General features: G+C 37.0%; 2 protein-coding genes across 7 annotated transcripts in view; one reads left to right on the top strand and one right to left on the bottom strand.

Moving 5' to 3' along the window:
* The window catches only part of CCDC146 (coiled-coil domain containing 146), a 4,019,163-nt gene that overhangs the window by 1,160,304 nt on the left and 2,831,308 nt on the right, over positions 1-27,551 (top strand). The gene's annotated exons all lie outside the window — the stretch shown is intronic.
* LOC122815746 (fibrinogen beta chain-like) overlaps positions 1-27,551 on the bottom strand; it is a 674,021-nt gene that overhangs the window by 136,631 nt on the left and 509,839 nt on the right. For 5 of the 6 annotated variants that reach the window (XM_044088499.1, XM_044088503.1, XM_044088502.1 and 2 more), the window contains 2 exons: positions 25,012-25,071; positions 20,640-20,702 (listed from right to left, as the gene is read on the bottom strand). In XM_044088499.1, the coding sequence (XP_043944434.1) occupies positions 20,640-20,702; positions 25,012-25,071 (123 nt within the window). The remainder of the gene's footprint in view (positions 1-20,639; positions 20,703-25,011; positions 25,072-27,551) is intronic. The other variant, XM_044088501.1, reaches the window with a different exon arrangement.

Below are 27,551 nucleotides of genomic sequence, written 5' to 3'. Positions count from 1 at the left end.
TCACTCCTCTTATACTTGCTCTCTGGTTCTGTCACTTCTTCACTGACCCTTAGAGTATTAGTGATTTAAGCACCTTTTGCAAAATATTTGGTTCCTAGATATTTGGTATCTATTCAGTATTTTGCATGAGAGAAATATCTTGCTATTTATCTTTTACTGCATATAGATGCCACCGTATAAAACAAGATAATTCAAAGTGCCAACTCACTGAAAAAAGTTTTGAATATATTTTACTAATAATACCTATCAGATATAAACAATTGGTGACTTTCTTACTTCATGATAAAGTAGGGTGTTTATTGTGTCCAAACAGATGGGGTCAGATTCCAAAACCATTATGCAGCACTAACTCCATGTCTAATTCAACTAAAAGGGCTCTGGGACTTCTCAAGTTGCTTAGGTGAATGAGGAATCCTGAAGTCTTGCTTCCAGTTCCAAAATGGGAGTCAGGTTCCCTGTACTGTAATGGTTTGAAATGCTTCACTGGCATTGAATGCTAGAGAAAAAAAACCCAAAAACTTCAAGTATTGAAGTCTTCCATGTAAGTCTATGGGCTTTTTCAGTATAGGAAAAGTTCCACCTGTATGCGGGCACGGACACTACAAGGCAGAAAAGCCAAATGCTGACAGTACTAGTTCTGACTTACACGTGGAGTTGCATTGCAGGCTAAAGAATGCTGATTGAGAGAGGAGTGGCTGCAAGTAGAATTCAGTAAAGGGGAGGAGCAAACTACACAAGAAAAAATGGGAATTGTGGGAACAATACATAAAATGGAGAAATAAGGTCTAAAAGGCAACAAGACTTAAATGAGCTATGTAATGTTTTAGTGAGAAAGATTGGGTAGATTATAAGTGGTGTGATGTTTACAACTGGGAGTGTCAGTATGGTTTGTGATGTAAAATGCTTGTGACTAGGATTGTGTCAGTGTGGTTTGTTTTCATAGATCTCTATATGAGCTGCCCCCCTTCATAGTAAAGATGGCTGCACACGACTTTTTTAAGGTTTTTGATCTGTGCTAATGTATTACAACCCCATTGCTTGCCACCACTGTATTGAGGACCAAAACAATGCATGTATTGCAGAGATTCCACTGTCTTAAGTGTGGTGTTGTGACTGACATACTGGTGGCACTGTGGGAAGGTTTGACTTCAGGAGTTTTGGCAGGTACATGATGGGCTTGGTAGTCATTGGAATCTGCATGTAGTAGGTAATACGATTTATTTAAATGGAATGCCTCCGAAACGTATTACATATTAATTCTTTAGCACGTATTCCATAGACTAGCAGAACTGACATAGCACTCTTAAGTCTGCAGAGTACTCTGCCTCCTTGTGTGTCATTATACCAGGGAGCAGATGTAGGTTTTACATGTCTGGGTAAAGTTGCTGAATGGCAGAGGTTTTGTACAGGGCTACTCAAACTCTTTAGGAATCCCACAGAAGATCTTATTACTTTATAGCATAACTGTATCTCTCATGCATATACTCAACTTCTTCATGGTCTATGAAATGCTTGGCTGTCAACCTGGTAATGTATCAGGTTGTTGGATGACACTGCAAAGGAGGCATGAAAATATAAAAAAGCATAGTCTTTTCTTCAATGCATATGACGTTACTGTAATAACAGTTTTATTCAAGGCTTTATTAAAAGTGCAGGATACCCTTTTTTAACAAAATAATATGCCTCAATTGTCAGTCTCTGTGGTAACCAGAGCCATTTTTCTGCCAGTCACTAGTAGATTAATGCTGTTTTGACTATAGTTGACCTGTCTAGTTGAACTGTCCACTTTCTCTCTCTGTCTTTCTCTCATTTTGTAAAAGATTAGTCATCCTTAAAAAGCATGTAGATCATTCTCAGAGTAGTTTCTCATGTTTCTTCATAACTCCACCCTTCCACATTGATAACATAAGCTATATACTTAGACTTATGTTTTCAAGTAGAAATATATTGCTGAAAACACTAAATAATATTTCTGCATTAACAATACATTTTGTGAGTATAGAACAATATATCTGAAAAGAGTGGTTACCTCATAGGACTATTTCTAAAGGCATTAAGATTGCTCAGTAATCCAAACTTTACCAGACTGGTTTGTACCTCCCATAATGCATCATACTGCTCTTTCATCTCTAGATATTTGCTGCTATGTAAAGTCCTCAGACGATATCCAGATGGCTTCAAGCTGCTATTGGTAATTTCTTGTGTAAAATGGTTGTGAGTGATTTATTCTTATCAATATATTTTTTGATATTTCTAACACTTGTTCGCAGTTTTCTGTCACATTTTTATTAAATTTCTTCACCTTTCTTGTTAGAGTTGATTTACTGTTTCAAGCCTAGGACTTCCTTAACACTTACTGGCATTCCTACTCCTGTGCTATTGCTTTTAAAGACAATGTTTATCCTTTTTTCAGCATGTCTAGTTGCTATCGCTCTTAGTTTTTGGTAATGGAAATGTAAATTAATTGACATTTGGAATGTGTAAATGATGTATCCTTATTGTTTATATTCAGTTTGGTATTTCCTCTTTTTTCTTTTTTTTTTTTAACCAGAAGACCACTACTTTCAGATTCCACCCCGCTTTCCTATCGAGAACTATTGTGTTTGTTGAATTTCTGAGATGTTTTTACTGTGGTACCTGTTTCTACATGGCCTTCCTTGTAGCAAAATGCAGTGTGACTTCTGCCTACACTGGCGGTTGTACAAAAATAAAGCTGTGACTGTTCCAGATGACTTGAATTGAATACCAGCTCAGGTGTGTGATGGAATAGATAGGGAAGATGAGCATGCCTATCCATGGGGGGGAGGGGGTTCAGAACAAATAGGTAAGAATATATTTATAATATAATCTAGGAATTTGGTCTATGGGTGAAAACAAGTTAGCCAAACACTCATTTTTTCCTTTCCAAACCTATCATTGTAGGTTCAAATTAAGCTATGAATTAAAACAGCTTGTATGCATCAGATTGACTTTGTACAAAATAGAATTTCATAGGTTCATAGGATCATAGGTAAGTGTTAGGCTAGCCGCCCTTGCGGGACATTTTAACCCTAGCCAGTTTTAATTTTTGTGCTTGAATCAACCTAACCCATTGGGTTAGAGCTCTGCCTTACCCATCCCATGGTTGATAATTATATAGTATCCTAATGAAAATAATTGAGATCATACCATCGATAATTTAAGGGGACCCACGCATGGGATAAAGCACTTAGGAGCTGCTTCTGTCCATCACTAGTAAATTAGGGTAGTAAAACTGGGGTAAATTTTCTGTTTCACATCCATAGATCCAAGTTGCACTTAAATATGGACATGGATGAATCTTGTTTTATGTGGATGGGGAGTCTGTTCAGAGTAGCAGTATCCTCTGCAAAATATACCTGTTCCTCCAAACCATTCTGTTGATGTTGCAGGAGAGGTTTAAAATTCCTATCAGGAGTATTTCTGAGGCCAGTTGACTTGCTGATGTGCAGCAAATTCATCATTATTGAGTCAGAGAATGCCTTGTGTGGCAGACACAGGTCACCTGTTAGCAGCCTGTAAATTACAAAGTATACTGACAGGGCTTTGATTTGTTCCCTGTGGCCATTCCAGTTGTTGCATATGTCTGGACAGATATTTGCCAAAAGGGTCATTATATATGAGGACTGCATAAAGGAGGGCAGTAACTACCTTAGATCTAGACACAGTGCATTTGTTTATAAGCTGTGCAATATTGATGGACTTTCTTACAACAATGGACACATTGGTCAGAAGATCACTGTTCACATATAAGTTTCCAAATCCTGAACAACTGGGTCAACACTTAGGGGCATATTGTAAATGTGGTCGCTCCCTGAGGTAGGTGACTTCCCAAATGATACAATAATGCATTTTTTGGCATTTAGTTTCAGTCCATGATTTTAGCACCAGTTATTTATTTGGGACAGACCATCCTTCAGGATGGCTAAGTCATTTAGAGATTCAGTGTACAATTTGCTACACTACTAGAAATAAAGTAATATAAGTTAATGTGTGGGCATTGATTAAAAGTTGAGCTCAAAGTCAGGAAGAGCAAATACAATTTTTAAGTCAAAAAAGTTTTTTTTTTTTTATATTCCAATCTTCTACATTGGCAAAATCCTTTTTTGTGGTCTTTGGTCCCTAATGAACACTGGGAAATCAGTCCCGAGTATTCACTGTCTATGGAGAATTCAGAAAAAAACTGAAGATGATTATTTGCAGCTCCATGGTAGTCTCATTTGGCAAATATCCATTTAATGGTAGGGTAGACCTTGGTTGGTTTCCCTCTTAAGCAACATTTTTAGTGCATATAAATCTCTTTTGCCTTTGTGGATGATCAAGGCTTTGGAATTAACAAGATGAAATGTCACAGCTTTATTTGATTTATCAGTGTGGTTCTAGAGCAGTACTCAGGCATATACCAAAGACAGACTGTTTCTTAGATTTCAGCAGCAACTGTTATCTATGCAGCTGAAAGGAAACTTTGTGAATTAATCAGAATGCTGAAGAATGAATGAATGAATCACTGTTTGCCCAAGATGATTGTATGATTGTCCAAGCATGACTGAAGAAAGAAGACTGAATAACTGTTTGTCCGGTTATCCCTGCATTATTATGTCACTTGCACAAAAAAAAAAGGGAAGATTGAGATTTCTTTGTTCTTCCTCTTTCTGCTGTTGGTTGTTTCCAGCTGTTTATATTTAATTCCTTTTAGCGTTGGGCCTGGAGAATACAGATATGTTTTCTTGCATGAGTTTATTATTCTTTGACAAGAATATATTTTGAAAGAGAGGAAGGTATTTGCTTAGTAAACTTTAAGATACCTGTAACATCCCCTAAGTGTATTATATTTTAGATCCCTTGACACTTTAATGTCCCACAGCAGGACAGTGTCCATTTTATATGTCCAGCTTTGAAGTTCATGCCATATGAGTGGTTAAATTTGGTCTGTATTCCTTTTGTCAGCCAAAAGCAGATACCACTAGAGGAGATAGCCAAGGACCTTTATTTCCTAGCTAGCAAAACAAATCTTTTGAAATTGCATGACTTCATGCATTTTGTATTGTCTTTCTTATATATCGCCACACACACACACACACACACATATATATATATATATATATATATATATATATATATATATATATAAAATCAGAAAATTAGCAAAGTTAATAATTAGCAATACACAAAGAATTAATAAATGCAATCAATACACAGTAACAGTGGCACTCTGCAAGCAATGCACATTAGTATACACAGTGGCATTAACAATAATAGCAGTAATAGTAATAAGAAAAATAAGAAAAAGAATTATTAGTATTAGTGTGTTTTTATTAAAAAGCTTCATTCCAACAGGAGGGAGGTCTGCCATCTTGGGCCATGCTCATGTGGTTCAATTTTCCTGATGGAAATGATGGGGAAACAACTCTATGGTGCTTCGTGAGGGTGGACAAGGCATACTGCTAATAACAGCCCCTTGAAGTAATGAGGGACAGTTCAGTCCTGATTCCCATTGCATGACTCACCCTTAAGATGTTACAGGGCAAATGGGTAGAGTCACTGGGAGCAGCTAATTGTCAGATGTGAGCTGTGAGGGAGCCAAAAAAGCTGTAAGTAAGTAAGTAGATAAATACATAAATAAATAAACGAACAAACAGTGTGTGGTTTCCATAGCATTCATTGTGTACTGATAAGTGTGTTGTTTGCTTAGGGGAAGCTTATATCTCCTCCAGATGTGACATTTGTATAATTTTCTTCCTCAATGCTCTAACATCCAGAAAAAAAATAAATTGCAGTAGAATTTACGCAAGCAATGATTTTCTACTTAAACCTTTGGTTCACAGGATTCTGACAAACACTGTACTTCTTTGGATTTGAGACCACTTTCAGTCTTGGCCTGAAAACCCCAAAATCAAGATGCACTGGAATCTCTAAAGAAAAACAGTAAAGTTCATAAGTGACACTGCATCTTTTCTTCAGTGTCTGAGATGGCTGTAAGGCTATACAATTCTCTGTTAAAAGGGATCCCATCAGAATTGTTGAAAAGCATGCCTTTCCATTTACTATTAAAGTTATGGAGAAGCCTGTCTTCCCATTTATTTTGCAGGCTTCTCCCAGAGGCTTGGTAACTACTAATCCAGCACCATACAGAAAAGTTGCAGCAGTTCTTGAGTTCTTGTGACTGAGAACAGTTACATTGATATTAGGCCCCTCACCCACGATATTCAACTTTAATTATGAAAGATTTGCAGAGGCCTTTCATTGAACTCATCAGAAATTTACTAGCCTCTCTTCCTCTTCCAAATTATCAGTAGGAGTTAGATCATCAGCCTTTACCTGTACTTCTCAGATCAGGGCAAAGGAATTTTCTTTACTGGTCCCCATGTTTTTAGTACCACCTAGAAAAAGACTGCCATTGACAGTTGTGTGTTTGAGCATTAATACCTCAAAGTTTTTGACTAATGAAGCAGTGATGTCAAATTCAGTATAAATGATCTCAGTACCGAAATTGATAGCTTTGCTGTTGATGCAAAATTCATCTCTTCCAGAGTTTTTGCTCTTCACCCTGATGCTGGCTCATGGGTTGGTTCTTAGTCTTAAAGCTTCATTGTCAGTGTCGTTGTTTTGACACTTGGAACTGTGACTGGAGTCATTCTGGAGAAAATGTTTCAGTGCTGACGTGTTTAGAGTCAGCATGCTTGTTTTAATAAGATCTCCCCATAATGTACTCTGCATAACTCAAGCCTCATCTCTGGCTCCAGATTTTCTGTTGTTAAGTCTTGAACTCAGATTCAGTCCAAATAAGGTGCACAGTGAAAGGCAACATGCATGGTTTCCTTCACAGAGTTCCCTATAGCCAGCCAGGTTGATGAGGAGGAGAGTAATCCTCTGCAGCCTCCAGTGATCCCAGATTTGGGAAGGGTCTCAAGATGAGTTATGAGACTGACCGAATGTCCTTGTGTCCTGTCTACAGTGGAGGTTGTAAAAGTAGGTTTGATCAACTAAACAGTCTTTCTGGGTGGCTTACCTTTAATCAACTGAACAGTCTTTCTGGGTGGCTTCACATTGCAAACCTTGTTAGAGTTGCTACTAATGGTGTTTGGAGGAACCAGATATAGTAGCCTTCTCCCCATTCCAGAAAAAGAAAAACATCTTTAACCCTCCCAGAGATTGAAGTTTCTGGTCAGGCACTGCCAAACTGGAAGCCTTAGTGTCAGCATCTACTCTCAAAAAGGTTCCAGCACCCCAGGGTCATGACGTTCACCCACTGGATAAGAAGTCCAGGGTGATATACTCTTTGAGAAGGTATGTTATTGCATTCTTCACTTTTTTTTTCTGAGTGTGTTTAGCTATTTGGCCTATGCCCCTCCCGAAAGGACATTTTCAAAAATACACTGGAGCCCATATTTCATCACAACCTCACATTGACCATGGTTTGACATAGAACTGGTTAAAGAGAAGTTAATCAAAAGCAAAACATGAAAGGCTAATAATGATGGACCAAGAGAGTGCATTATGTATACACTGTTTTGCAAAGTCCTTTGAAAAAGTGGGAGAAACAGACAAATGCAGATTCTGTAAAACAGAACGGGAAACATTTAACACATCTCATTGCTGGGTGTGACACACTCATGGCTGATTGTATAATGACATTTACATTAATGGGGCAAGACTGTTGCATTGAGGATTAAACAAACACTACAGTATAGAAGTAGCTGAGAAGCATTGATGACATGAGCCACAAATTATCATTACTGACAGTGATTAAGTTTATATCAGATGGGATTGTCTATTACCAAACAGTTCAAAAAACAGATTCAAGAAAACCAGATTCAATATGAACTTTTATAATAGGGCCCATTTCCCTCAGGGTATTTAAAAATCCTAGGCAGTTGGAGAAATTCAACCGAGACATCGCATATCAGATATGGCTCAGGCATGAGCAACAACAAAATTATTTTGATTTGTTTGCCAGGTTTGTCTTTATGGATTTAATCAGAAACCCCTTTTGAACAGAGGCTTGGGGAGAAGAGTTCCAACATATTCCAAATGTTTTTAAACAGACATTTACTAATATACATGAACATACATTAAATAATACTCATTAATAATTCCACATACATTTACTAATTAAGTCATATTCATATGAAAGTAGTGACAACTGTTACAGTGCAAAAGATACTTATGCATTTGTAGATGTTAAACATTGAACATTTGAAGAGGTATTAGGTTTGTCAGACAATGGATCATGTGATTAGTGCTTAGAAGTTCAAAGAAATGGAGATGAGGGAAGGAACTAGGTAGGGCAGAAAATGTTAATATAATTAAGAGGTGGGCTGTGAAGCAGGTTCAAAGACGTTTGGTATGTACCTCTCAAGACATCTGCAACAACTGGAAAGGCCGCAGAAATACCTCACTAAAAGAATCACAGGCCTAAAGCAGATGCCCTTCGCTGACCGCTTTAAAAAACTCCAGCTATACTCTGTCGCATATCGTCTACTCAGAGGCGATCTCTGCTTAACATACAAGGCCATGTCAAACCCAGAGCTGTTGGACATGCTACACTTAAAGAAATCCCAATCCCTCAGAGCCACACACTCCAGGGATCTAAACCTTGTCATCACAATAAACAAAACATGCTGGAGGGATAGGTTCCTGACCCAGAGACTCCCCAAACTCTGGAATAGATTGCCCATACATGTCAAGCAGAGTGCCTCTTTGGCCGTCTTCAAAAGGAACCTTGACGATTGGATGGGAGAAAGGAAATTCACCCCGGGGATCACGTCAGTCGCCCTGCTAGACAGGGGTCCAGGGAAGTAAATAGTGTGGGAAGAAATAGCCAGGGAATTGTTATGGCTAGGCTTGTATAGGTCCTAGGGCTGATAGCCTAGTTCTAACCTATGAACCTAAGATGGCTATTATTATCAGAAGTATAGAGAGTGGGGGTGAGCAGTGTCACAAAATATATACAGCTGGGGGATGCTAGTAAAATAGTTTCAGTATTGGTGAAGACCAGTTGTGAGGTATAGCATTCTGAATAAAGAGAAATGGTTTGATGATATGGCAAGCTGAAGATAACAATGGCATTTATACAAGAGATAGACGTACAGGAGCAAATTCATCAATTTTTGATAGATGAACTTTTAGATGTGCTTTAATTGAGTCTACGAATAGATTTCATTGGTAGTGGGATGTGAACCCATAGTTTACCTACACTATTTGAATACAGAGAATCACCTGCAGTATAAGATGATTTGGTTATAGTGATTAGTGATTTTTCTGTAGCGCTTAAAATTCTGTTGGGGGAGTAATGTTGTCTTAAGTTGTTAATGACTGGGCAATTTTCTAGCTTATAGAGAAATTTGTGTATTGAAGTCAGCTAAGAAAGAGGTAGGTGATGTGGTAGTTTTAACAAGTTTAATTCTCTGGGAGCCAAGCAGTGGTGTGTTCTGTTCTTATAATTTACTCCAGAGTTGGTTATTTTATTATAATTATATTTATTATTTATCTCCTCTGCTACTTTCTTAGACCTATCTAAAGCATTTGACATGGTCCCACACAAACAACTTATCTCTGTCCTCAATAACCTATCCTTCTCACAATCAGTCACCAACTGGTTTCAGAGTTACCTGTCTGACTGCCAACAATCCATTGTATGGCAGAATGACATATCTCCCCAACTACCTGTCTCCATAGGGGTTCCCCAAGGATCCATCCTTGGACCCCTACTCTTCTCTGTTTTCACAAATAATCTAGCCTCTGCCACCACACATGGCACACTCATACAATATGCAGATGACTCGGCCATCATCTCCTCAGCCCAGACCCACCTAAAATGCAAAAAGTGACACAGGAAGCCTTTTCCTCTGTTGAAACTTGGTTATCCGATGCCCAATTAATACTCAACCCAAACAAAACTAAACTACTCATCTTCCAACCCACCAAATATACTCAAAACAACTCTCACTTTAACATCACAGCAAAAGACAACACCACTATATACCCAACTGAACACACCAAATTGCTAGGAGTGGAAATAGACAATAAACTAAAATTTGACATTCACATATCCATGACCATAAAAAAAGTCCACAAAAAACTAGGAGCGTTATACAGAAATAAGCATCTTCTCACCAAAGCAGCAAAGATTTCAATAGCAAATTCCCACCTTATCTCCATCCTACTTTATGCCTCTCCAATATATACCAACCTAAGGCAATGCGATCTAAATAAGCTGGAGACCTGCTACAACAAAATTGCCAAATTTGCCACAGGGGCATCCTACCATAGTCACCACTGTCTCTCACTTGCTGAACTGGGCTGGCTTGAAATCCCTCACCTCCTTCAATGGTATCAACTCTCACTCGCCCACAAACTAGTAAACCATCCACTAAATGTCCCATCCCTCCAGAATCTACTCCAACCCTATCGCACCACCAGACCACTAAGATCCAGCAACAAAAATCACTTGCAGATCACTAAAGCCAATAACTCTGCTAGTGAAGCACTATTCTCTTGCACCATAGCCAAATTATGGAACTCCCTCCCACCCACAATTACCTCCGTACCATCATGCACCCATTTCAAAACTTTACTAAAAGTGCACCTAAAAACATGCTGTCTATGCCCTTGCAACTCCCACTCTAATATCACCCACCCCATCCAACCACTACCTTTCTTTCCACTCCACTAACTACCTTATTATAGCAAGCTCAGATGCTCATAAGCCTAGTACTTATACAGCAGGAACTTCTTATTTTAACATTTGTTAATGTCTGTTATGTACTTCACAGATAAAGATTCTAGTTGTCTACTGATGTACTGTGTTTTTCATCTGTAAATATGTTGTAAGTAATTGCTATGTAAATTGTTAATCGCTATATAATCCAATGTAACTACTGTCTGTTTATTTTCACTGTGGAGCTTTTCTCCCCGGGCCTCCGCTAAAAATGGACCTACGTCCAGTCAGACACTCCCGGTCAACAAATATAAATAAATAAATAAATAACATTGCTCAAGTTTGGACAATTGTGAGACTTGAGGGTTAGTGACTGTTGAGGTAGCATAAATGAGCGATATCAGTAAGAAAGCAGTGACTATACATCTTCTGTATATGACAGTGAGGTAGAGTTTTACTCTGTAGAATGTACCTAGTTTTGTTGAGTTTTTTTAACCACGTGTGCTTTATGGCGATAGAATTTCAACTGGTGATCTATGATGACACCCAGTAATTTTGTGTGATTTATTTGTTCTATCATGGTGTTGGCATATATGATAGTGAATTGAAGTGCAGTCATTTAGTTTTTTTTTAGGATTTAAAAGTAGTTGTGAATAACTTAACCATATTTCAATTGTTAAGGATTGTTCTATAAGGTCTTGGAGTTTAGAGAGAGATCTGGCAGTGCAGACTAGAGATGTCCCTTGGGAAAAGAAACAAAAACTTAGACATATTACTTTGGGCAACAGGATTTCTGTTGATAATGATAAAAAATAAGTTAATTACTTTGGCTAGGGGCTTATTGCAACCTTTGAATCTTTTGGAATAGACTAGAAATGTGACTGTTAAAGATAATTCTTGTTCCACAGTTCATGAGCGTCCATTATCAGACGATTCCGATAAGGACAGGGATATGGCTTCCTCTGTATTTTCTTCCTATGTCCCAGATTCTGATTCTGAAGAAACTGACTCCACATTTTCTCCTGCTGAGGAAATTTCCTTTTCAGAATGAAAAACCTTTTTCAGTGACAAAAGCTGGTAGTTCCCTCTTCCTTAAGGAGATATTAGGACATATTGCAAGTGGACATGCCACAATCTTCTTCCATTCCTCCCATTTTGCCAGCCTCTTAGGATGCTTTTGGCTTAGTCTACAGTAACACTGATAGTCAATCCTCAGTCCCTAAGAAGGCCGACGAACTTTATAAAGTTCCTCAGTATAGCAAGTATTTTTTTCATATCTCAGGTTTGACCCGGAAGGTATTTATATCTCTTCTCCAGCTATTTGCAACTTTTGATGAATGCTAATCTGTCTCCTTCTGACAAAGATGGTACTACCTTTGACAGGTTTAGGAAGAGTGTTTTTTCCTTCCTTTTCATCCACCAAACCAGAAAGACATATTTCCTTTGGTTATAAGACACATGATTGCCAAAGGGTTCATAGAGCCTGTGGCCCTGGAACACACAAGGAAGGATTTTTATTCAAAAATGTTTTTGGGTGCCAAGAGGGATGCTTCCTAGAGACCAGTTCTCCACCTTTTCTTTCTCATCTTTTTTGCAAAAGTGCCACAATTCAACATGTTAACTTTTCAAAGGGTGTTACCTCTCATTCCTCACAAGTTTTTTTTTTTTTTTGTGGTAACTAGACTTGGAAGATGCTTATTATGATAGTCCTGTTGTCACAGAGTTCAGATGTTTCCTCAAATTTTCTGTATCTAGGTCACAATATAAGTTTTTTTCTTTACCTTTTGGGTTATGTACAGGAAATAACAGTGTTGCAGAATGAACTGATGGTAACTGTTTCTGATAACATGTTTCAGAGCACATTCAAGGACATTAAGGCAAGAATTAGCAAGGTAGAACAAAATGTGCACGAACGTAAGAAAGGCAAACTAAATAGGGATGTGAAAGATTTTGAGACTAATGGTGTTTACACCTGGCAGCGGAGAGGACAACGTCATCATTACAGATCAAAGGTGTGCATGAGTAAAAATGTTAATGGATCGTCCTGTTCTTCAGTTGAAACTAGCTGGAGCAGGAAAAGTGTTTCTTTCGAGGATATTGTTAATGAAAGCTCACCGGAGAGGACAGAGGGACATACAAAAAAGCGTTCCAGGTTCCAGCTCAGTACCTTCTCAGGTACAAACTCATTCCAGGAAGAATCGAGGGAGACGGAACAACAGTTAGTAGAAGCAGAGACAGTAAGGACACATTTGAAATCCCCTCTAGTGAATTCTATCAATGTGAACATTGATACTAATTTGCTAAATGAATACTTGTTACCAAACCCAACTGAGTCATTTAGAAATGAAATTGTGTTTCATTCATGTGTATTGTATCCTGCTGATGTTGCTTTAAATGTGGCTAATTTATCTAATGAACGTTTAACTTTTGATACTAACTTGGTAAATGAATATCTGCTACCAAACCCAACTGTGTTATCTAGTAATGAAACTGTGTTTCATCCATGTGTACCACATCCCACTGATGCTGCTTTAAATGTGGTCAATTTATCCAATGAATGTTTAACTTTTGAAATGCAAAGCGTGTTACTGAAGGGGGCCAAATTTGTACCCACCAGGACTCCCGCATTAGTGGACATCATAATTGATGTCAAGAGGTTTGTTCGCAAGTTAATTTGAAAGTCTTTTTCTATGATAGAAAAAAAAATGTGCTCAGGATGTATGTGATATTTCTGATAATGATGAATTGTTAAATTTGAGTACATATGATTATGAGTTGGATATATCGCGTCCAGATGAAAACTGTGAACATGATCATTTTGATTGTGGGGATTTATGTTTGGGTTATGGGCCCATTCCTATACCTAACTTTTCTTCTAATAGCACTTTTATGCCTCCAAAGTGTTGGAATGTCATCAATGTGTTTGAAAATACTGTTATGTGCTAAAATTGAATATGAATTTTGCAGGTTTTGTAAAAAAACACAGAGAGTACAATCTTAGTAAAAATGAATGTTTAGCACTTAAGGAACTAAGAACATGTTAGACAGAATAGTCGTTAAAGAAGCAGACAAGAGGTGCAATTGGGTCATCATGAATGTTGAACAGTATGAAAATATGGTATTGGATTTGCTATCTGAGGAAACTTGTTATAAAAAATTATTTGGAAACCCGGTGCAACAGTATATTGAGGAACTTTGTGAATTATTGGAAAGAGGGGAACATTTGGGCTTTTCGAAATCAAATGATGTTAGGAAGTTGATTGTAAATGAACCTAAGCACCCCTATTTGTATGCCATACCCAAAATTCACAAAAATGTTACAAATCCTCCTGGCAGACCAATAATTTCAGGTATAGGTTCATACATAGGAAAAAGTTAATACATTTTTAGATTTTCATTTGAAAACATATTTGACCCATGTCGTATCCCACATCAAAAATATTAGTGAAGTTTGTAAAGATTTGTGTAACATGAAGTGGGATAAGAATTATTTTTGGGCTATCGTTGATGTGACAGCTTTGTATACTAATATACAGAAAAGATGGGGTCTGGAAGCTGTGATGAAAGTAATGGGGGAAGGACCCCATACCTCATTTTTGTTGTCCCTCTTGGAGTTTAGTTTGACCCACAATTATTTTGTGTGGAAAAAATAACTTTATTTACAGTCCAGAGGTACAGCGATGGGGGCAGCATTTGCCCCATTGTATGCTGTCATATACATGGGTGAATTTGAAAAACAGTTCATGTTTCAAAATCCATTTTTTGTAAGTAATGTTGTGTACTACAAATGCTACATAGACAATCTTATTTTTGTATGTAGGGGTGACAAGTTGCAGTTTGAAAAATTTATGGAGGAGCTTAATGGGAATACACATGGACTTACATTTGTTTGGCAATGTATGGATGATAACACAGCTTTCTTAGATGTAGAGTTTTATATAAATGGGCAGGGCAAAGTTCAACATAGACCGTACAGAAAACCAACTTCTGTGAATAATTTTCTGCATGCTGATGGTATGCATTCCCCACATTTGCTTAGAGCGCTGCCATATGTTGAATTTAGAAGAATCTTTTTTAATACCTCTGAAAAAGAACTTAGAGAAGTCTTCATGGGTGAGGTACATGAAAGACTATTACTAAGAGGTTATTCTGAGACTATTCTCTCTAAAGCCCAACAGAATGTTTGTGAACGAGGGTACAGAGTAGGTTGTCATTATGCAGATAGAGATAGGTTACAGGAAGAGGAAAATATATTTTTTGTAACCAAGTTTTCTGGTTTTTCTGAAATTTTGGAAAGAATAGTAAGACAATTTTGGGTTATTGTGATTGAGGATGTCACGGTGGGAAATCTTTTTCCCCAAACATATCACTTTCTCATATGGCAGGCATAATTTAAAAGAACTGCTCAATAGACAAATCTGTGGGACTAGGGAGAGCAAATCTAAATCTGTTGGCATGTACAGATGTGGGAAATGCTCTGTATGTGACAAGGTTAAAGATCTATATGGTAGTAAGATTAATGGAAAATCATATTTTGCCAAGGAGAAATTTAATTGCAACTCGTGGGATGATTTATATTATTGGATGTAACTGCTCAAAGACTTTGTGGTATATAGGGCAAACTACAAGAAAGGTTCAGGTTCAGATCTTAGAACACACTGGAGACATTAGAAGGAAGAATATGGATAGCCCTGTGGCTAACCATTTTATATCTGCACATAAAGGGCAAATAGGGGGATTCATTTTTAGTGTACTAGCACAATCTAAAGTTTATAATGGCAACTTTAAAAGGGAATTGAACAATCTTGAGTATAGGATGATAGTTAATTATCATACATTAAGTCCTAGAGAATGAATTTAGATAGTAATATAACTTTGTAAAAATTAAAGTAGTAAGACCAAAGAATAAGCACAGTAAGATTAAAATTAAAACTAAATTATGATATAATTAATATTTTAAAATAGTTAGCTTAAGATAATATAAATTATGGGTTTGATTAATTGAAAAGGTTAACATGAATTTTTTCATGAGTACATTAGTTTACAAGATTATAGTTAGATTTTTTATGAAATAAAATAAATTAAAAATGATTTTGTATGTATTTGTATGTACACATCAATTATTAATTTTTGTTTGAGTATAGGGTTATATCATATGTGCTTATTTTTTATTTGATTTATATACAATGTTTTTCCTTTTGAGCTGTATGGATTCACACTATGTGGTTGTACTTTAAGAAATTAGTGAACTATGATTATTAAGTATTTAATTGATTAATTGTATGTAATTGTTTGTAGTGTTTGGTATATAAGGATGTGATTTTTTTTAAGTAAATTGTTCCATTGAAGGTGAATGGCCAAGGTACCAGAACGTGAAATAAAAGGTTAAAAGCATCTACGAGCATTGTTCTTTTCATGGTGATGTTTCTTTGATGTTTTTCAAGAGGTGAAGTCTGGTGGCTAGTTGGTTGTATTTTTTGTGGGTTATGTACAGCTCCAATTCAAATAGTCCTTATTTAGACTAATAGCTTATATCTGTAAAATTGTTTTCCAGTTATCAGGAGTCCCTCACTTGTGGTTGCCTGCTCAAACTGTTTTTTCAGATCAACAATTAAAAATCCTCCTTGAGTCCTTCACACTGGATAGTTTTTCTAGGATGTCTTATAGATTCTTCTTCGAAAAAGGCATTCTTAACTCAGGCAAAATGGATCTGTAGCTGGAAAATGTCATGTTTTCTTCAATCAGACATAGCCAGAGAGTATCTCTGAATTCTAAAATTTGTCTAGTCTTTGATTCTCATGATTTGTCTTGCCAGGTTGCACATGAGAAAAATTCAGTGTTTCTTAAAGACTATTCAACTCAGTGGATTTCAGATCACAGTGCTGGTATTTGTGAAGAGAGCTTCTTTGGTGAAGAGATCAGATTTTTTCCAAATCCAGGTCTCTCATTTGCTCTTCCTACCCCTGTATCAGTGGGGAGAGAAGTATAGAATCTTTGGAACTAAACAAACCGAAGCACATAAATGTTAAAGTGATGTTAGCTATGATCCATACTACAGAATCTCTTTCATCATCTGTGGTTCCCATGGTTTTTGAAGGTGACTAAAGATAACACCACAGTAATGTGGTAGTTAAGCATGGGGACACCAAGTCTTATTTTCTGTGAAGGCTGGCTATGGTAGGTTGTGAGATTGTACTTTGGCGTGGGCTCACTAAGCTTTCTACATTCTGTAAGAGTAAAATGTACTGGCAGACTTACTGAACAGGACCAGGGCAGATCTTCACATGTGGAAATTGAATGAGGAGGTCTTCCAAGATTTGATCCAGGTAGGGGGAAACAAGAAATAGATATGTTCACCTCCTTTCAAAACAGACTACAAAGCAAATTATGCTACAGGACTCCTTGCAGGCAGGCCTGGAAAACAAATGATTTTTTTCTTCCCATGGATGGGAATGTTCTTGTATGCACTCCACCCTTTACAATGATATCCAGAGCCATTCTGAAGATTCAGAAGGACTCCCAGAAATTACTGTGGTGACTCTCTTTTAGCCCAAGCAACAATGATTCTCCCTTCTTTATGGAATTGGCTAAAGGCTATTGCCAAAGTTTCCTCACATCGTGGATCTACTGACAAAAGACAGAGGAGTTTGACACATCCCAGTCTCAATCAACTTCAGTTCTAATGTATTTAATACCTTTTATAGACATATTTCATGAGGGTACACAACAGGTACTAAAGGAGGCAAGAAAGCTTGCTACTACAAAATTATATATGTAAGTAGAAGCAATTTTCTAGTTTATTCCTAACTAAAACCAGGGGCCCATCAGGGATTTAGTACCAGTTGTATTCAAATATGTTTATGTGAGTTATTTTCCTCTTGTCTCTCTTATCCCTCCATAAAGGTTTATCTTGCAGCCATTTCTGCATGTTTGCACTTGTATCCTCCTCTTTTTTGTGTTTGTGTAAAACCATTTCTGAAAGGAGTCTTACACCTGAGATGGCCTTGTAAACAGGTTGCTCTTTCCTTGGGATCTTAACTTTGTGCAAAAGAACTCGACTATGTCAACTTTATAAGCTGCCCGTCAAGCTGATTTAAGGCTCTTGACCTGGAAAACTGTACTCATCATTTCTCTGATATTTGCAAATTGAGTATCTGAGTTGCAGGCTCCCATTGTTGGTAAACTTTACTTCATATTTCACAGAGATAGGGTCACATTAAAACCACTCCTTGCTCAAAGTGATTTCAGAGTTTACTTTGAATCAAGTCATTAATCTCCCAGTTTTCTACCTAGAATCTAAAAATCAGGAAGAAAGGATTCTGCATACTCTGGATGTGCACAGGCAGCTCAAGAACTATCTTGACAGAGCTAAGTCCTTTAGAAAAAATAACCCGCTATTGATTTCTTATCCAGGGATTAAGAATGGACATCATGTGTCTATCCAGACAATTTCTAGGTGGTTATTCTTGGCTATTGCTTTTTGTTATACTTGCATGACAAATCCATTCCAGACAGTATCAGGGCACATTCTATTAGACCTTTTGTCACCTTTGATGGCATATTGGAAGGGGGTGGACTCTAGAAACATTCTAAAGGCTACATGGTCCTCCATATATACTTTTGCAAAGTATTACTGGACTCCTTTTCAAAGTCCAGGGCTAGCTTTGCTAGGATCATTGTGCAGAGGCTCCCGGATCCATATCTTTCCTCTGCCTCCCAGGTTGGATAAGCTTTGGTAATCAACCCATACAGCTTAAAGGCTACTGATATAGTGAGTATGATGAACATAGTGCAGCTGCCCATAACAGTATATCTTCAAATTCCTCACTGCTGCAGTAGTCACATTCCCCCTCCATCCACCTGCACTTGTAATTGGGATATAAAGTAGGGTTATGTGTATTTTTTCTTTGTCTCTCTCTGTTATCATTTTTCTGTGTTTCTCTGGTTTAGGATTGTTAAGAATCTTCTCTGTCTGTATGGGTAATAAGATCCTTCCTTGGAACTAGCCAATCAGCAGTCAGAGTGAAAGTGTGTGTGTGTGTGTGTGTGTGGGGGGGGGGGCACAGCTTTGTGAAGATGGCTGGTTGTTGGTTTCTAGGCAGGGAATCAAACCCATATAACCTAAAGGCTAGAGCAGTAGTGAGGAATTCAAACATCTAATCTTCTGGGTAAGTGTAACTTATAAAACTATACCTTTATTTGCCTCCTCTACACATGCTGAAGATGAAATTGCTCTAGCAATGGTAGCAAAAAGAAATAAATTATGTATAGCATAATGCCAAATGTTGTTTCACATAGAAAATCATTGTTTGTACACACTTAGACACTACACTGGGAGTGATTCACTTGTTTCAGGAAATTTCTCCATAATTCAAATTGCTGACCCTGGAGTTGGTATATACAAGCCTAGAGGGTGTCGCTGCAGGAGAGGTTGATCTCCCCTGCAAAAAAAATAAACATTATTTCAGCATGTTTACTTTCAGGAAGTCGGTACTTCACAGTAGAACCCTTTTATTCACAGTGATTCAGAATTAATGTTAGGTGAATATACACAGAGTAAAACAACCCATGGTTCTGATATCCTTAGCTATGGATAGCTATAATGCAGAATATATATGCTGAATGTGTTCACAGAATGAGCTCACAAAAAAAAAAAAACACATTGATCCACAAGTGAGACATATTTTTCACAGGTTTAATGTATTAATATTTTATTGCTTCAGAAAATTTAAGTTTACAGACTGACAAATATAATATTACTTGGCAAATCTTCTGAGTGGCTTTTGCTTTGTAGTTGTTTATGATACAGATTACTGCCATTTTCAGCTTACATTCAAAATGTTTTCTCAGTCATCATCCTTATTGTTTTGGTTCCTACAGATAATTAGCTATAGCACTATACTCCTTAACTGCGGTAGTGGTGCTGCGGTAGCGTTGTTGCCTCACAGTAAGACGTTGTCCTGTTCGATTCTCAGCTAGAGCGTCTTCTGTGTGGAGACATGCGTGAATGGGCGTACCTTCGTTGAAGGTTGTGCATCAGGGCTGGGAACTCTGCACGTAAAAATCTACTGCCAATCATTAGCGGACCGGAGTTCCGCTGTGGTGACCCCTAACCGGGAAAAGATGAAAGATACAATAACAACTATACTCTTAACGTATGACCTTTGTTTCATAATGGGGATTTATTTTTCAGAAATATTTATGGAAAATGTATTTATGAGATAGTTTTATACATTTTTATTTCATATCTGAGCACAACTTATGGCTTTTGCAGATATCAATATTTTATTCCAAAGTCTTTACCTGTAGCTCTTTCAGTGCATGTTTTACAGCCATATTATTTGTCATTTATTTATTTTCATTACCTGCTTATACAGGACACAGCAGCGGATAACTGTAGGACACAAACACACAGAGACATGCACACGCACACAAATCCTAGGGACAGTTGGGAACTTTGCCAATCCACTCTGGTACACAGTTTTAAGTTGTAAGAATGAACCACTCTTCAGCAAAAACATATTGAGAGACCGGGAAAACATGCAGACTCCACACAGAAGCTACCCCGTCCAGAGACTATACTGCCCTTCTTCAAGATTTATTCTTCTACAATGCCCCACCAGTCCATAAATCACATTTTAAACAATTTTTGTTTGTGCTGTCAAAATGAATTTACCCATTTTATCTTTTGAGTTAGTCTACAGATTTTAAGTTATGCAGGCACAGTTTCTCTAAACATTTCAACCTTATTTATAATTGCAATGGACAGACTTGAGATCTCATGTGAAATGTTTAACAATCATGTGGAAGATGGTTTATTTTCTTAATGCATGACAAGTATACTGAACTAGCAGGAGCAGAAGGCTGCTAAGGAATGGCAGAGTTAGTCTCAACACTTACATGATGGCAAATTCCAGCACATATCCAGGATGCTGCTTTTCACTGTACAAACTATGTTTACCTGTTTTACTCTTTTGCGTTGGTGTAGAAGTTGTGTAGCTTTCTTTTGGATGCCTCTCTTCATCTGTATTTGAAAAAGAAAAAATGGAAAAGTATAACACTTAAAAAACTTGAATGTTTTCAAAACATTAATGTTCTTGTATTTGTATTTGTCAGTAGCAGATGCTAATATGGTATTGGAGTTTCATATCTACCAATATTTAAGTTATGCTGATACACATTCTCTAAGGAATTCAGAATTCTTCATAATTGTTTCATTCATACTTATGTGCTGACATGAAAACTGTTGCATATTACATGTAAAATGCTTTCTGCCCTGAATACAGGACAACTATATAGAACTATCATGAGCAGTAGCTAAGATCTGTTGGAGTTAATCCCATCTTTTACTGTGCCAGCAAAGTGTAGTTCTTAACCAAGATACTGCAGCAAAAAGTTGCTACATTATATAGCTTGGGGATTGGGGCCAATCTCCCCATGAAGCATTGCAGGGCAACCTTTTAATTAGTCCTCTGGATGAGATGTTAAACTGAAGCCTCATCTGCTTAATTAGATGGTAGCCCAGGTGGATATAGAAGACCCCATGGCATCTATTGAAAAGAATAGCGGAAGTTCCCTAATGGCCAGCCAAATTTCCAATAGTAATATTAATATCACCTCAGGTCTCCTATGAAAAGAGCCCACTAGTCCAGGGGAACTAAGCTGGTCAACAAAAGATAAATAATAAAAAATAACTAATAATAAATATGATCCAAAAACAGTATTGAGGCACCAGCACACTATGAGTTTGCATATAGCACATTTTCACTTATATTTTCCTTGGAACAACAGCAATACCATTCACATTACTTACAGTTTCAGCAATATTTTTGAATGCATTTTTGCTAACCACCACAGAAATGTGTGTGAATAGACAGGACCTCTGATAAAAAGTCATACATGAGATTTACGATCAGGGAAAACCAAACTGATTTATAACACTAACGGAGTTTAATATGACTTGTTACTGTGATTTCATCTTGTAAATACATTCTCTTTTATTAGAGAAAATGTTTTTGTGACATAGAAAGTTTCACCACATTTTGAATACATTTGCTACACAGAATAATGTTACTACAGAGAAATGATGTGGAGGATCTTGGCAACTCTCCATATTTGTACAAATACAGGATATGAAATTTCTGGGTGCCTGAAATCCCTGCTATGCTATAATAAATATGCAGTCATGTTATAATGTATGGTGTAGCAAAATTGGCAACAGTGTTGTGTAATATCTTTTTAATTCTACTGTGTCTATGGGATACAGCTTGTTATACTCTCATGCCTTTATAGACAGGACATTATAGTAACCATTCTGACACAGGTAGGTCAGTACTACAAAGAGAGACTTGCAGCACAGATAACAATACAAGGATTCTGAAAATAAAGTGCAGAACTACAATTTTATCTTATAGTATATTGCTGTAGTGTAGAACTGCAGACAGAATATTGGCTAACTGCACTCTCCATCTGTCTCTCTGTCTCCACACGTGTACATGTGCGCGCACACACACGCATGCATGTGGAGTAGTACATACATGCACACACACACACACACACACACACACACACACACACACACACACACACACACACACACACACACACACACACACACACACACCACACACACGTATGTATGTATGTATGTATGTATATGGGTACAGTTGATAAAAACAAGTGCTTAGAACAGCAAATTCTCTTTTCTGGAGTTTAAAAGAATGAATGTCAAGGAAAGGGATACTCATTTTCCTTGTTTCTCAGTCTGTTGGCTGCTTTCTGTATGAGATCAGATTGCAGTGAGTTCAAGTAATGTTTCCCCAAACCTGCTGTTGTGAAATCCTGGAGTTCATATACTTAATTAGTAGTTGGTGCTTTATTTTTATTTGTTGTATTATTATGTACTCATTTTAGATTTCCTTTAAAATGTTTACTCTTTTTTCATTTAATGATATAATTATATATCTATAACTATATATATATATATATATATATATATATATATATATATATATATATATATAATATATACATATAAAAACAAAATAAAATGATAAAATATATTCTGCATTTTTGCTATAGTGCATTACTATAGAATGTTTATAAAGAATAACTAAATTGTGCTTTTACCAAAATGGATACTAGTATTATTGAAATTAGCAATTTTAGCTCTTAGTTGAAGTATCAGACTTTCATATGCTGTGATAGGCCATGCACAAAACATGATGGGTATCAACTTTTTTTTTAATCTAGTCACCTTTCATAACCATTTTGCATGTTTCAAAAATGGGTTTCAAGAAATTCTGCAAGATACAGTACTTAAACTCACTTGGCCACAGTGATTGCCTTCTGCTGGAAAATCCACCATGGAGAAAGAATGTCATTTACCTCTATTCAGGTTAACAAATGGAACTTAGTTTAACACAAGTCAGCCATTTTTTTTATTAATAAACGTTCTTAGTGTAGACATATCCCAAAAGTTCTGGATACAAAGTTTGACTGTTTGTGAACCTGAGAAAACACTCTAATGGTCAGTTACGCTTTTTTTCTCACAATTAAGATGCCATTTTAAGTACAGCCAAGTCCGAATTTGTGTTAAGCCATCTTTTCCAATACCACATCATAAGATGGATATGTATTAAATATTGTGCCTTCTTTGGGTGCCACTTTCACTTTAATGAAATGGAACTGATTTTGCTGCATTGATCCCTATCTTTTGCAAAACCTGGGTAGCTATTTAAACTGGAAAAAGAAAGTGTTTCTAGGCAACTCCAGTCATTAACAAATTAATATAATTAAAACATTCAAATCTTAAATCTGTGGTAATGTTGAAATTAATGAAAATGTTCAGTATCTTATACAAGACCTAGTTACACACACAACCTAGAGGCAAGTTCTGCTTAAAGAAATTTACATTTGCAGACAAAACTTAACCTGAGTCAGCATGCGTTACTGGTCTGAGTGAATGGTAGTATTAAAATTACAAGTATCAGAATTTCCAGTAGAGGTACTTCTTAGGTTATTGATCTGTGATTATCTTAAGAAGCCAAATCTTACATTCCCACCATGTTTTTAGTCCTTGTATTTTCCATACAAATTACCCAGAGATATGCTGAACAAGGATGTTTTGAGACAATTAGTTGTTTCCCATATCCAAGAGGGACAGGGGGTGCATTTTCAGTTACTCATCCATGTATCTAAATTACCTTTGAATACATTAAGAGAAGTACTCTGCTTCATGTCAAGTGGAACTAGGTTCTATAGAAGGAGTATCCATGTGATACAAACCCATCCTTCCACATGTTCTCTTTATTTTGCAAAAGATATTGAAATCCCTTGACCGGGTGTTTATGATATCCTTGGACTTGCAAAATCGGTGTGAGAGAATAAAGCATGTATTTATATATTAATTTTCTTGCTTGCATTTGTGTAGCAGGATAGTCCAGCTGGGCAAAGGACCTTTCCGCAGACACTCTGAGAGAAAAGCTCCACTAGCAGCATCAGTTTATAGGAGTTGAAATTGTATTCACAGTGTACAGAGTTCAATATAGTGTAACGCAGAGTTTAATTATTTTAGAGTGAAACAGTGGTGTGATTTGTAAGGTACATTACATGCAGATTTTGTTACTTTGTCGTAGCATTGCTCAAGGCGACAGGTCTGGCTAATCTGTAAGCTCATAAAAGTGGGAGATCCATAGATAAAGGGTCATGTATACAGGGCACGAAGTTTTTTGTTAGTTTCATGCTATAAATTTATAAGCTGTAAAGGTGTTATTATAACATACATAGATGTTTATTGAAACTGTGTATTAAAACAGTGAACTCAGAAAAAAAAAATGAAATGAAAACAGATTCACTGAAAAATACACAAATAGACTGTGGTATTTGTGCTAAAACATGGTATGGAAGAAAGATTATACAACACTTAGAATTGGAACCCATCAGTGGCTGGCATGAGCAGAAAAGACCAAACAGATAAAGGCATTGTATGGAAGAGAAGGACAGTTTGCTATTCAAGAGTGAGAAGTGAATATTGTAAATAACTTTAGTGACTTTAATAAGACTATAAGAATTTTGGAGAATGTCTCCTATTAAGCTGCTTCAATAAATTTTGTTTGAAAACTTAGGAAACAAATATGTGTATACTTTAATATTTTCTTCTGTTTATATATATTCCATTGACTTATCACACATTGCATAAAGGAAGCTGTAGGTCATTACTAGTTAAAACTAAGTTAGGTTGCAAAATATAAACCAGTAATTTTAAATTGGCATTTTTAAAACATTTTTATGGGGCTTTCCATTTTTTCTATAAAAAATAAAACATAGTTTACCTATTTTAGTCATCTTAGCTGGTTTAGAAGTTGCTCTGTTTTTTGCGGAATTCTTTGGATCTGTGCAGTAGAAATAGAAAAAAAATGAGTAAAACTCTTAGCCAAGTTAAAAATTTAGCTCCAAAACAGCTGTGTTATATAACTGGCATTCCAGATTTTTTTTTAAATTTCTGTGAAAAAAAATATTTACATTTTTTAAATTGGTCATGTTTGGGTATGGAATGCTTGGATGCTCAAGTTAAAATAGTTACTTTGTTTGAGGATGGCTTGTCCTTGAATTTGGAAGGAGTACAGTGACCCTGTAGGAGCAAGCAAATGCTAGGAGTTCATTCACAATAGCTGGTACTGGAGTAGATATTTTGATTTACTTATTTCTGGCCTTATCACATAGATATGCTTGGCATTCAGAGATTCTCACCACCAATTGGCCAACGTGTGGGTCAGTTAGAGTGAGAGCAAGAGTGTCTGATTTGCAGTCAAGATAAAGCTGCATAGAGAAATACTTCATTAATGTCAAATTAGCATGTCTCTGAGTAGAACACTGCTTTGTCAGACCTGAACTTGTCAGTGTTTTCACTACAAGCCCATGCATCATAGTAATATTGGAACCTCCGAACACGTATGCACACACTTGTTCAGACACCCAAAGAAAGACACTCATACTATCAGACATTCACACGAACACATGCACACACACGAGCACACACACACACACACACACACACACACACACACACACACACACACACACACACTCACTCACACAACAAAGCATCCACAAACAAGTCCCTACACACAAGCTCACAGTCATGGAAAACTAACTCACACACTTGCAGGCATGCTGCAGCAGACATAAACACACTAACATACCCAGCCATGAATATACATGGACACTCCCAGACAGTCATACTCTCATGCAGACAAGTGCACACATAGAAATACATACACACACACACACACACACATATTCACTCACTCAGAAAAGTAGCCGGAAACAAGTCCCTACACACGTGCTCACACTCATGGAAACACTAACTGACACAATTGCAGGCATGCTACAACACACATACACACCCATGGATATACATACACACTCCCGACAGTCATATAGACACACACACAAACACAATCACAAAACAAAGCAACCACAGTCAAGTTTCTATACAAGCGCTTACACTCATGGAAACATTGTCACACACTTGCATGCATGCTGCAACAAATACACAAACACACACACTCGTGGATGCGCACAGACACACACACACACACACACGCAGGGTTGACTTCTTCTGATACTTATCTTCCACAGGGAAACTATCCTGGCACACACACACACACACACACACACACACACACACACACACACACACACACACACACACACACACACACACACACAGGCTCATGCAGCCACATTCATGTATCTACACACATACACACGCATTCAAACAGCTAGAGCCCTAAACCCATGACTATGTGATATCTATTGTAGTCACAGTACAAACTGCAACCACTTCCTTCAATAGGTCAATGCCATCTCCTCCTAGCAAAAGAATCACATAACCATATTAATCCACTGCCAGCACCATTTCCTGGAGAGAGCATGTGATTAATTTGCATTATCTACTCCCCTGGACTGTCATATTTGCATGCAGCAGTGAGAACTTTGTCTGTCTACAGCCACTGCCAGTGGAAAACAGTAGCAGCAGAGTAATCTCTGAAAGGCACAGGTTTACCTTAATTGGGAAACCTTTGGATTTAAGATTTATGTATTTCACTAAGCCTTTATGAATCTTAGGGGTGGTCTATAGACAATGTCTGGTATAGTTTATGATGTAATATAAGCTTATTACAATGAAAATAGTAAAATGTGATAATACTAAAGGGCTTAAATTGTAATAGGTAATTAGTGAGCAAGCTAACACAGACTCTTATTCGTAAAATAAAACTTTTTTTTCAATTTTATGCCATATAAAAGTGAAACAATCTGAATGCCTGTCTTGGAAGGAGGAACATTTGCAAAGAAACATTATCTGTAAGCATACATGTCAACTGTCTAGATTTTTGCCTCATATTTTTCTGTTGCTGCTCATAAAATATCTGATTTTCTGGCATACCATTGAGGATAAAGTCACCCAATAATGACACACATGTGATTTTCAGCCTTCACATCCTTCAGAAAATGCATGGTAACAAAATTCTAAGTTTATAAGAACAATATGTAAAATCTGTCTCTTGGGCGTTTGTTCCCCCATTATTTTATGCTTTGTCTAGATTTCTTAAGCTAAGAGATTGAGAGTTATATATTTACATGTGGTAGTCCAGTGGAGTGGGTAAAGCTAATTAACCATGTTAGCCCCCAGAAATGACCACAGCTCAGTAACAACTTGGCTGAGTGATTCAAAGAAAATAGTTACCACCTGTTTCAGTTGTGTTTTTTTTTTTTTTAATCATTCAACACTCAGTAGTAGAGACCAGCTGGCATAATGTTAAGGTCTTCTCCTCCCGTGCACAAGGTGCAAGGTTCAATCCTGACCTCT

Source organism: Protopterus annectens, chromosome 11.part0 (assembly GCF_019279795.1).
Source record: "Protopterus annectens isolate FY-2018-M chromosome 11.part0, PAN1.0, whole genome shotgun sequence".
Taxonomy (NCBI): Eukaryota; Metazoa; Chordata; order Ceratodontiformes; family Protopteridae; genus Protopterus; species Protopterus annectens.
The sequence above is the reverse complement of the archived record's forward strand: the minus strand, read 5'-3'. Positions and strand labels throughout refer to the sequence as shown.